General features: G+C 41.1%; 1 protein-coding gene across 2 annotated transcripts; it reads right to left on the bottom strand.

The window, feature by feature from the left end:
• Positions 1-984: 984 nt before the first annotated feature.
• Positions 985-10,226, bottom strand: LOC147434108 (ubiquitin domain-containing protein DSK2a-like). Of its 2 annotated transcripts, none has more exons than XM_086490707.1 (7): positions 9,929-10,226; positions 3,031-3,792; positions 2,722-2,942; positions 2,510-2,623; positions 2,391-2,434; positions 2,201-2,307; positions 985-1,575 (listed from the first exon to the last, which is right to left on the bottom strand). In XM_086490707.1, the coding sequence occupies exons 1-7, from the start codon at positions 10,137-10,139 to the stop codon at positions 1,421-1,423; spliced, it is 1,614 nt and encodes a 537-aa protein (XP_086346833.1). In that variant the 5' UTR covers positions 10,140-10,226; the 3' UTR covers positions 985-1,420. The 2 variants fall into 2 exon arrangements, with proteins under 2 accessions (XP_086346833.1, XP_086346834.1); XM_086490708.1 differs by having other exon boundaries at positions 2,391-2,419.
• Between the last annotated feature and the right edge of the window lie 2,121 nt (positions 10,227-12,347).

Below are 12,347 nucleotides of genomic sequence, written 5' to 3'. Positions count from 1 at the left end.
AGCCAAAAAAGCCTTTTCATTACCAAAAACACCACGATACCTTGCTCGCTTCACCAACCACATTTTGAAGTACAAAAGCTGCTTCAATGCAGCTCATCAGATGAGCAAACATAATTTCCACCATGTTACAACATAGTATCCTCTCTCTCTCAAGAAATCAAGACAGGCACTAACCAGTCTACACGACCCTTGCGGCCCTGCAGTATCATCAGCTGGAGTATTAGAGGAAAAAGCCAGGACCGTTGAATTTTCCCTCAACTCACATTGAGCATCAGAACAGACAGTACCAGATCATATCTCAATGAGTATTGAGTATATGCCACAATAGCCTACATAAGACAATGCCTAGATAAAGCCCCCCATTGAAGGAGTAGAAGGAAAGAAAATTTGCCATCATTAACTTGAAATGCGGCACTATATGACAAGCTTTTATCCAGCAATCCACAATTTCTTCCAAGAGTTCCATGCTTTACTAAGGCCTATGTCCAAAGTTTTTACATACATCAACCATACGTCAGGCTCGGACATGTATGGAAGTACGGATCAGAACACCCCCCCCCCCCCCCCCCCCCCCCCCCCCCGAGGATTCCATACATCGGGTTCCATAAAGCACACTAAAAACAGACTACATATGACAGTTAAAAGAATATAAAGGTCCCCAAAACCATAGATTGCAGTGAAACACCATAGAAGGTTTAAAATCTAGGCAACAAACAAAATGATGAGGCCAAAACATGAAGCCTCATGCAAAAATTGGAGCCTTGAGACAGTAAAGTCCAAAAAACCCAATCATACGTCAATCGGACAAGGACACGTCCGAGTATGTTCCCCAATCGGACACGCCCCGAAAAAACTATGATTATGTATGCCCTAAATCTCAATGTGCTAATGATAGACTTGCTGAAACACACAATAAATACAGGAGGCCGGCCAACCTGCACATGCATGGCCGCCGCCATCGTAAATCGACAGTCTTAAAAGGAATAAGCGAACTGCATATTTAGTTCTTTTCTGTCTCTGAAAAATCATCTGATTAAGGGGAAAAAAAAACCACTTATTTTCCAGTACACTGATGTGTAATAGTGTAAAGGCAATGTCACACTATATGCTGCGACAAGCACCTTAAAGAAAGAACAAAGCTTCAGTCAAGGCACAGCGCCACTATAATAGTTTGAAACCAGCCACGGACTCAAAACGAAGCTGAAAAAATGCACCTGCACCAAGGATCTAGCGCAGCGTAGTGTTCACCCTTGCAAATAGTAGCGTTGTTTTTTACATGGACAACACACCATATATCATGATCCTGTCAAATTCAATCTTCCAATATATGATGGTGTGTGATAGGTATAAGACTCCAGGATTGAGCTCGCTATGATAAACAAACTATTGGAAGTCATAACAACAACGATAAGCTTCTTAATTAGCCTGGATTACCAAGCAACCGCTCAACAGCAGCATGGACATTCCCCCCAGTGGCCCGCAAAGCCTGTATGTTGGCTTCTGTGTTGATAAACCCCATGTCTTGTAGCTGTGACAATTGCGCAGCATACAACTGTTCAGGAGGAACCGTGTTTACTGCATAAGGTAAAAAACAACAAATTAGATTATACCCACAACAAATAGAGACATGCGAACTTTAAGGTAAAATCACCAAAATACCCCTTGACATTCATTAATTACGGAGCTACCCCTGATATTTGTGGAAAATGCCAAAATACGCCTCAACTTTCAAATACCCTTGTACCAATTTTGAATGGTTTCCTCCAATCTTTGCTTAGTTTGTTCGTTTTCCATTAGAGATCTATCTTTAGGTGTCTTAGACAAATATATTCGCAAACAAGCTCGAAATAGAGGCATTTGCATCCATAAAGAATGAATCATTTCACTTGAGAGTCCACAATACCATCAAAAATCCTAGTTCTACGAGGCAGCAGATCTTTAGTCCATACTTCGGTGCTCAGCTTCTGCAGTCGTTTCGTGATCATTTCCATTTGGGAAACATTTCACTCCAGCACTTCGAAGCGTTTTATTACTTATTTTAGCCTTCTTGCATGGCACCCCCCATTGGGGATTTTGGAAACTTTTAAGAGCATTTGGTAAAATATGAGGGGTATTTTGGAAACTTTTTGAAATTGAGGAGCAGTTTTGGAATTTCCACAAATTTTAAGGGTATTTTCCCAAATTCGAAACAAGAACAAACCTTCGGGCCTGGTGGCCGGTAGACCACCAAACAAGCCAAGCAGAGAATTCATATCGAAAGGATTCGCACCGCCTGGAACTGGAGCAGCTCCATTTGCTCCAGGTGTTCTGTAAAGACAGCAAGCAGTCGAAATTTATAGAGAAACACGCAAAACCAAACGCACAAAGTAAAATAGCTCATGAATGCTTACTGGGCTCCTGGCTGCTGCTGGCCCAGGCCCTGAAATGGTAGCAACTGCACGTGAATGAGGAGTTTAAACAAGCTACACTGTTTAATATAACTAAAAGCTTTAAACCATAATCTGAGTACCTGTAGAATCTCTGGACTGCTCATTAATCTAAGAAAATCAGGGCTCTGCATCATCTCTCTTAGCTGAGGGTTCACATTCAACACATTACGTAGCTGCGGCTGCAGATTCAATAACTGCAGCAGAAGATCGACAACAGGAAGTTCGATACAAAGTGAGACAAGGAAGCTAGTAATATCCCATAACTGGCAGCTCTTGAGAATCAGGAAAATACCTGATTGATGTACTGAGGATTAGACAGAAGGCTTTGCATCATCTGCATAATTGCCGGATTCTGCAGCAGCTGTTGCATTAAGGTTGGGTCAACTATACCTAGTCCAGGGGCACCTCCTCCAAGATCTGGAAAACCAAGGCCAGCCAATCCAGATAGGCCCCCTAAATTCCCTGTAGGAGTCTGGCCAACGACTCCACCTGTTCCCGCATTGGGGGCATTCTCTGCTCAAGAAAAGGAAAAAAGGACTCGCATCTTTGCCGCAGATAAAACCATAAATGTCAAACTAGCAAAAGAACTGCATTTACTTACGAGAGGGATTCCAAGGATTTGGAAGCGGAGCTGTGTTTGGTGCCACAGTCTCTGTCCCTGTTGTGGTCGTAGCGGCGCCCGTAGCTGTTCCCGCAGGAGCCACTCCTGCCTGAGGTTGCAACCCTTGCGTTCCTAGTAAAGCTGCAAAAGGATTGGCAGCCGCATCATTCCCTCCATCCGCACCCGTAGCAGCATTCAGAAAAGGTTCCTCAACTGTCTCATACATCCGCCTCAACATGTTGAACCCCTCAGGAGATGCTTCAATGTTGCTCATCGCGCGATCTGTGTTTCTCATCATCTCTCTCATTAATTCAGGGTTCCGGGCAGCATCGAGTGTTTGACGAAGAGTGCTAGGATCATTTAAAATGTGCCCCAGTTCTGGATTCCTGTCAATGAGACTCCTCATCTGTGGGTTGTTCATTATCAGACTTCGCATAAGTTCAGGATTGTTCATCAAGCTTTGAACGGCCGGCATGTTCATCATATCCCGCATCAGATTAGGATTCTGCATCAACTGTTGCTGCACTTGTTGAAACTCGGGGAAACCCATGCCTAGGCCACCGCCCATACCGCCAAAACCAAACGGATCAGTGCCAAGACCATTTACCCCAGTAAGACCAGCTCCCAAATTGACAGCAGGGATATTGCCAGGCAATGGAGCTGTCAAATTGTTTGTAGAGGCTGCACTTGCAGCTGCCACTGCTGATGCTGCAGATGAGGGTGCTGCCCTTACCAGATGGATAGTATGATCATGTTGCACTCCTGCATCAACCACGTTTCAAAAACACAGCCGCAAAAAGTGAAAAATTAAACCAAGTCTCAAAAGTCTTTAAGAGGGAAATAAATTTAACAAGGTGAATAGTCACAATGGCACATATAAGATGATGGGAGAGTGAGTGTGGCTCAAAGTCAATGGCTCCTCCTAGACACTAAATAAGATGACGAGAGTGTGTGCGGCCCCCTAGTTAATGCCTCTCCAAAAGTAGGAAAACACATTGACTTTGCCATGTGGTCCTACTCAACAAGCTTAATTGAAAGGTCCACAAATGTTACCAAGAGTTCCAAGGTCTACCAAGGCCTTCTGTAGGCCAAAAATTAGAACGAGTCAAGTCATTTATAGCAAGACTTGTACAAGAAATCCAGAGAGTCAATTCAGTACTGTCAACCCCACCCTTAAGCCAGATGTAAGGGAACATGCAACGGACTCTTTCACCGGACTGAAGGAGATTTTGGTAGAGGCAAAAATTGTCTTGAGGAAAACACCCTTTTGAAATCTAAGTGGTCAAAAGTGTATTCCATAAGACAATTTTAAGTCCACTGTTCATTTATATTTCTCCCACCAGCTTTAACTCTTCCGGTCTTCACCTAATCTTAATCTCTCTCTCTGTGAGTTTTCAAAAAACCCTTCACTGCAGCTTGCCGCATGAACAATTATCATAGGTAGCTCCCAATCAACCGTGTTTAACCCTTCAACACAACCTCAGCATCCTTCTGAAGAGAATCAGGGTGGGGAAAACTGTGTATTTTGTCCCTCAATTACAAATTTTTAACATGAATTTTTTTTTCTTCTAACTTCTTTCTGGATGGATGAACCTAAGTAGCAATGTGAGGTGTTTGAAAAATTGAGCTCTTTACTAGACCGTTACACAGCTCACAAATTGTTACTACTATCAAAAAACCATGTTTGATGATGGGCTACCATGCATTGATTAAAAAACCTTGTATATGGGGCTCACAACAAGAACAAAAAGGTACAATATCAACTTAACTTGTTAACTCACAAAAATCATGAAGGCAAGAACGGTAGCCCATGTTTTTAAAACTTTGATTGAGACACACAATGTTCTAGTACCTCTTAAAGTGGTCCGCTTTTACACCCATTTTTTATGAGGAGGCTATACCCCTATTGACTCAACCTTATACTCTCTCAACGGTCTTTTGTCAAGAGTTACCATTTCATTTTCCATGATGGCACCACTTTCAACCATCGACCAAAAATCTTCTCTACACTAATGGACTCCTGCTTCTCTCTCATCTCCTCGCTTCTCTGTTCTCTTTCCACATAACTCTCTACTAGCTGCAATGTTGCCTACCTCACTAATCACGAATCTTTTCCCTAACATCTTTCACATTTTCACCCTATTATCAAACAAGCACACACCAAGCACACAACTATAAATTGAGTATTGACTTTGTGTGTTGAGGTTGCCTCCATGAATCCTACGGTTATAATATCTCGGACAACACTGTTTTAACTAAGTCCAAACCAAATATGGCAAGTTTTAACTCTTGTTGCCTCTCTTCTCTCTCCTTGACAAGAAAATAATTGTCCCGTTGCCTTGACTTTTAAAGCAAAAAAACGTAGTCTGTGTCTAAAAGTAAAGTTCAAATGTGTCCACTTGATCACATGTAAACCCATCCTTCAAAGGGATGATCCATTAGCCAAATATTAAAGCAATAAGTAATTATAAATTGTGCCATGCTCACAAAATAACCAAACAAGAATGAGAAATAATGCAAGCAAGAACACATTCCAAAGCTTTTAATCAAAAAGTTAAGCAGTGATCCAGTACTCCACGAGATTCCACATTGTTCTTTCTATATATCGCTATGATCTTATTCATTACCTCCTCCACCTGTAGCATTTTGGGCGGAGACCTTAGTAAGTATGATACATAAAATCTGTTGAGTTAATCAAATGCATGAGGGCAACTAAATGACTAGTCAAGTGAGGGATAATTCTAGCAAAACATAAAGTTTGGGATGGTTGTATATTGATGCGTGCATGAAAAGGAAATCAAACTTGCTAGGTTTGTGCAATACAACGGAAACACCAAAAGTTTAAAGAAAATATAAAACTTTATAGTTGACAAAATCTAAGATAAAAAGAAAACAATCTAGCTTCATGAGGTCAAGAAAAGTCTGTAATTACAAATTATACACTTACACAAAACACAAAAGCAAGACACACAAGAAAACAAATAAAAAAGAAAAAGTAAATTATTTTATTTTTTTCTAAACAAAAATTAGAAAGAGACAAGTCACAAACCGATTTTTACTCCAAAAGCTTTTAGAAAAGGCTAAGCAAAATAAGAGAAAGAAGATTACTTGACTGAAACTTTAAACTAAACAATCACAACAAGAATAGAGCGCACAAAGACTCGATCCTACATTTCAGACTCAACACCATAGCACAGATGACAAAAGAGCAAATTCTTAAATCCTAATAAAGGCTAAAATGAGATTCAACTATGTACAGACCTACAAGAGGCAAACATAACCAAACTAAAACAATGTCGAAAACTTGACAACATGGGACTTTTAAATTCACTCCTTGTCCAAGGAGGAAGACTAACTTATAAAATCATCACCTTTATCGTGCGCAGTATGGACAACAACCACGACATCTACTCATATCGTCAGGGACCAAGATAAACGCTTTAAAATTGAGAATTTGGATATGCAACAAAAGTCAAAGTTGATCCTCTCGAGCCCTACACATTGATGCGAACTGATTTCGATTCCAACAATTTTTGAAAAATTAGGGTTTTCGATAGCAAATTAGGGTTTTTGCAGCAAGGGTCCAAATTATGTTTTGGGTGCTTTTTGCAGACAACAGGTGATACTGAAGCATTTGGGAGCAAGGGCTCGAGATCCACTCTTTTGCAACCAGGAGAACGGGCTAATTTGCAACTAGGTTCAATCACAGCATTCAAAGATCAAGTACTTGTGGAGCATGGAGCACCTACAAAGAGTAGCTTGCCGGTCGGTCACTTCGACTACGAATTTTCAAGGATTAGCAAGTTTGCAAGAGACACAAGCTACAAAAAGTTTCAAGTTTGGTGCAATCATCTTGATCAAGATCCGAAGAGTGATTGGGGGCCGGAAGGTTGTTGTCTCATTAGTTCCTCAGATTTGCTGCTTAGTGCAAGTTGTACAAGCTAATTTCCAACAGCTTCTATCCTTTCCACATTACCATTCTCTTCCAATTAGTATGGGGGAAGGCGATACAAAAGGTAAATCGTCTCTATGCACTCCACGAAGTAGATATACGACTGGGTTGGATAACAAGTTGGTGGATAAAGTCTTTTACCAAGAAGTCAAAGGAACTATACAAGCTTCATCCTTGTACTTCAGGTTTCAACTTTTACACAATAGATTATGCTTGCATGCAAGTAACTTCCGATCAATGCTAGTACCAAACGATCACTTAAAAAATGGGGTGTGTCCAATGTTGTAAAGGGAAATCAGCCTTGTGGTTTGTTCATAGTTTATGAACATCAACGACTCCCTCATGGTGCCCCATACTGAGTCTAATATATCCTCTTTCGAGGGTGATTGATTACACCAATAAAAAATGTCTTGGGCTATTATTGTTGGAGTTACAAGGGCATTAACATGTTTTACTATGGTGCTCGACACAAACTAGTCAAGGACCCATTCACAGGTAGGTGAGACTTCTTCAAAGAAGTAGCTCTTAGCATGACCTCAAGACATGTCGCTTTTCAAAACATGGGGTACAAAGACTAATAGATCTTGACACCCTTGTCCCTCTTGCTAATCACGTCGCCGATATATCTACCATCGCCACATGAAGGCCATCATTGAGAGGCATAGGGCAACTCCTACAAGATTCTTCGCAAAGAAGGAGATTGAAGCCATGATGCAACAGCCCATCAGAGTGTTTATGTGATGGTACTTATAGTGGGGGATATGCTATCCGCAATCTCTGCCAGTTCACTTTTGTTTGAGCTTTAGCATTCATTAACTAAATCATTTGTAATTTCTCTACCGGACATTTCATTGATATAACCATACCATAAATTTTTGGTCTATAGAGGTTTTGAGAGAAGATTAGAGAGGCATTCATATTCGGAGTTGTACCAGATACTCATTAGCGTTTAATGGTTTTGGGAGGCAAGCAAAGTTGTTTGTAAGAGTACTTGTCGTCGAGTGTTGAGGAGAGGTGCAAACTAAACTTGTTGCCGCCGTCTTCAACCGTCCTAGTGCATTGTCCAAGCCCACTCTTGACAACAAGAAGGGTGTGTAATACCACGATAAAGGTGAGAAGAGCATCACGAAGAAAATAACTTGTCGATATGTCCAAGGCCACTGGTGTAGAGCATCACAAAGAACAAAACTGAATAGTGCTACATGAGTATTCTTCATGTGTCACAAGACGAGAGAGATAGCATTGTGAAGGGGACATCCCAAGGTAGAATAGAATACCGTACTTAAATAAGATTGTATGCTAAAACAAGCCCGTAAGTTCATACGAGTCCTCGTACCATGGACACACAATACATTTATTTTTTTGCATGCGCATCATCATGAGTCTCCACCAAGGAATGTTTTAATTAAGTATATGTGAAACTTTTAACCTCGTTCGACCCATCACTTCAATAAAATTATTACAAGCAACAAGCCACTCTAAAATGGCTTAAAAACTTGGCGCCCAACAAAAAAACATTCTCTCCCCCCTGCAAAGACGATCCCGTCCCCCCCCCCCCCCCCCCGGATGAGGGGGTCATCTTGACACCGACAGAGACTATCACAGAGGATCCACACTATACTAGCATGACACAAGAGTCGCCAGAGTGCTCACTATGGAGGACATTGATGTTATCCGCCATCGTCCCATGAGGGATGTCTTTGGATACTGTTGTATATGTACATGATGTCTCTACTCCTTGAGAGCCCACTATGTATCCCTCTCCCTCCCCCCCCCCTTCCAATTAGATGTTTAGTTTTTTTTTTTTGTTAATTGTTCAATCTTTCAGCTTTCACAGACATTGTATCAAATTCACCAAACATTGTAAACTTTTGGTCTCATAGGTCATTTTGGCCTTATATAGCATTTCATTTCATCATCATCATCTCTCTCTCTCTCTCTCTCTCTCTCTCTCTCTCTCTCTCTCTCTCTCTCTCTCTCTCTCTCTCTCTCTCTCTCTCTCTCATGAGACTATGAAGGAGAGTTAGCTTGAAGCAAATTTGCACAAGTTACTAAATTCCACATGCACTTGTTATACATACAAAAAACCTAACACAAATGAAAGTCCTCATTCACCAAAAGTCTCTCTTCATGCCACTACCCCAAATATAGCAGCACACGAAAGCTATAATCTCTTTATTTGTTCAAAATAATAGCCTTGATATGATGCACACTTCATTCCAAACAACTTACCTTGGTTGGAGGTTACTCTCTACCGCTATCAAAAAAACTGCTAAATGTAGCACTTGCTAATTATTGCTCAAACATATCGACAACAGCCTGGATAGAAACTCAAATAGAAAATACTCCAAATACATCAAAAAAGTACTTAAATGAATGAGAGGGCTGCACTGAAAAGTCTGAAAAATGATGCATCTGTCTTCCAAAAAGTACACAACTGCTAAATTCGATCTGAGATTCCTTGTAAGAAAAGCCACAGCTAGTTGTATTCAGCAGTTTTGCAATGCTTATGCATTCGTTAAGAACAAAGGCAACAGGTCTGCCCATCCTTGTTCATCAGAGCAATAGTATGATACTTAATCTGATTAAAAAAAGCAGTAATCCCACATTCCACTCCTCCCAAATAAACCCTAATTTTCACGTACACAAAAAGCAAGTTTAGACAGGCTAATTTCCACCGAGCCTGAGTCTCAAAGGGGGTACCTTTCTGCCAAAAAAAGTGTACGCAATAGGAGGGGAATCTAGCATAGAAACGTAAGCTGAGATTGGCATGGGCACAACGCATTGTATTGACCCAACAAGCAGCACTCAAACCCAATTAACAGACAACGGTTGCAAATCTCAAGCAAGAAACCCTTCACTTGCAAGAATGAAAAGCATGCGTGGTTCCCTATTGATATGTGATAAATCGATCTAAGACAGTAAGAGCTGGAGAAGGAAGCGTACCATAGCTTTCGAGGGTGCACTCCTCTTTAAGGACACGGCCTTTGTAGATAAGGCGCTGCTGATCAGCGGCGACACCCGATCCTTCCACAAGAAGGGGCTTGAAAGCACCGATGGTGGTATCAAGGCTGACTTCCACAGAGAACTTGCTGCCGCTCGTGCAGCGGATGTGGACGGTGGCCTTCTCCTGGGCCGCCTCGTCAGAGCTCGCCATTGAAGCTTCGTGATCAGCAGACAAACTGATGAAGAAGGCCTAAGCTGGCTTCCTCGCTGCCTGTTCGGTAAAACATTAGTCGAACCTGTGACCTTCTACATATATACTGGGAACCGTTTGTCTTGTTCATACTAAGTGAAAATGTAACATTTGGGGTGGCTCTCTCCTCCAAGCGTGTGGGTGTATGTGTGTGTGCTGTATGCAAGCCACAATGCCAGAGTGGATTTGTCATCTTCGAGATGCAAATTGAGAAAGCAGTCCACAAAAACCCTTGCAATATTATTCTCAATGCATTTTTCTACAATGCAATGATGTTTAATAAATCAGGCCCTTGGGGAGTTCCAAGTTGCAAGAGCAAACAAGTTAGTGAACCCCAGGTGATTGGTGAGATAATTCAAGTGCTTACTACTTTTGTACGCACAGACACTGCAATGGGAGCCTAAGGACTTGAAGATGATTTGAAAAATTTGAACTCGCTTTTTGATAGAAGAAGTGAGCTGGAATCTAGTTATGGAATATCTTTCTATTCTTCTTCAGTGATCTCTTTTATTTCACTAACCTTGTGAGTGTATATGTTGTTTGCGTTCTATACTTGCTTCTTCCCACTATGCATTCTATGGTAATGCTTTCACAACGGAGTAAACCTACGCAAGAAGATACACGAAAGCAATCACAAATCAACGATCAACAAACAATCGTCAGGCATACAGTCAATCCTCAAACCAACTAATCAATCAATAGTTTCTCAGCTAAATGGGCTAAAAAATCTTCCAAACTTTAGGAAACTATAGGCAAGGGCTATCAAAACAGATCTGAGCCATGAAAACTTGATTCTTGAAAGTACATGAATCGCGATCCATCGTTTCATAGGCCATCAAAATATGAAGAGAAATAGTCTAACCACTTCCCATAAGGCTTAAGAACAACCTTCTATCAAAACATTAGCAATTAAACTTGAATACATCACTACAACAGCAGATTACGCCTCACACATCATAGTCATGAACCTTCACCAAACTAACAGTGAATACACTCAAGAAATAGAGCAAGAGGAGAGAAACCTGGTGCACTTGAGGGAATTTGATTAGATGGCATGATATGTCGATTACAAAGTAGTTCTGCTCACTTTGCAGCTTCACCATACAAAGTGTTCTTTGTAATCCTTCTAATAATTTTCTTTTATACCTAAGCTCAATTCACCTATGCAATATACAATTACATCAAAAATAAGTGGGACAATTCCAATTACATCACATTTTGGTGAGCTTCATGTATATTACAATCTGCAAAATCAAAATAGGCCTAGAAAATGAGAACTTATGCTGAAAATTAGCTAAATAATGTATCGATAGTCAACATCTACAAGCATGACGATGTGTTGGCTGGTCTTTGGTGTGGTTGTCTTTGAGTTAGAAGCTTCAAAACTCTTTTTTAGTTTATTTAATTCAAGACCTGTTGTGATTTTCTTGAGAGATTTCTTTCTTAAAGTGCGCTTGCTGCTCCATACATTGTTCACTATTCTCCGCATAAGTTGGTTGTTCATATGTCCCTGATGATATAGTTGAATTAATATGTGAATTAGGCTTTTGTCTCATAACCATAAGGCACATTTTTTAGTGATTAGATATCACAAAACTAGCTGAAAACTAAGTGACATGGAATGAGCTGGTCACTAGACTCCGGTGGTAGGCGAGCGTGCATACCCACACTAGAGCCTACGTGTAAATCTCGCTGACTACTCTATATGGTCTGCAAAACTCCACTATGCATCATGCTAGTGTCAGTCATCGTATGACTAACAATCCCTGTTGTAAATGCTCCCACTGCAGCTGCTAGATCGGGCCTTGACACTAACAAGTCAAACATGAGACGCCTGAACGTTGACAAAATCTACGCAAACCTGGCTGTACTCGCCTCCACTGCGCTATCTGCAATCACTACGTCATCAAGACTACCCATCGCATATGGATGTGTCAACATCGACACTAGGATAGCTATGTCCCTCTCACCCATAGGCGAATATGTGCATCCTGGTACCAACTCATCAGCCTCTAGCATGAGCATATCAAAGAACTCCATATATGTCATCTATGTCTGTGTCTCTAAAGAGAAGACCTGCTCTACCTGTGCCTGCACAAAGTCTGACAATACTTGTTGTGTCTCACTAGAGCACTGGCGCTCTATCTCTTCCTCTACAACCAAGTCTCC

This window comes from Adiantum capillus-veneris, chromosome 19, assembly GCF_014529385.1.
Source record: "Adiantum capillus-veneris isolate H3 chromosome 19, ASM1452938v2, whole genome shotgun sequence".
Classification (NCBI taxonomy): Eukaryota; Viridiplantae; Streptophyta; class Polypodiopsida; order Polypodiales; family Pteridaceae; genus Adiantum; species Adiantum capillus-veneris.
This window is presented reverse-complemented; position numbering and strand designations above follow the sequence as displayed.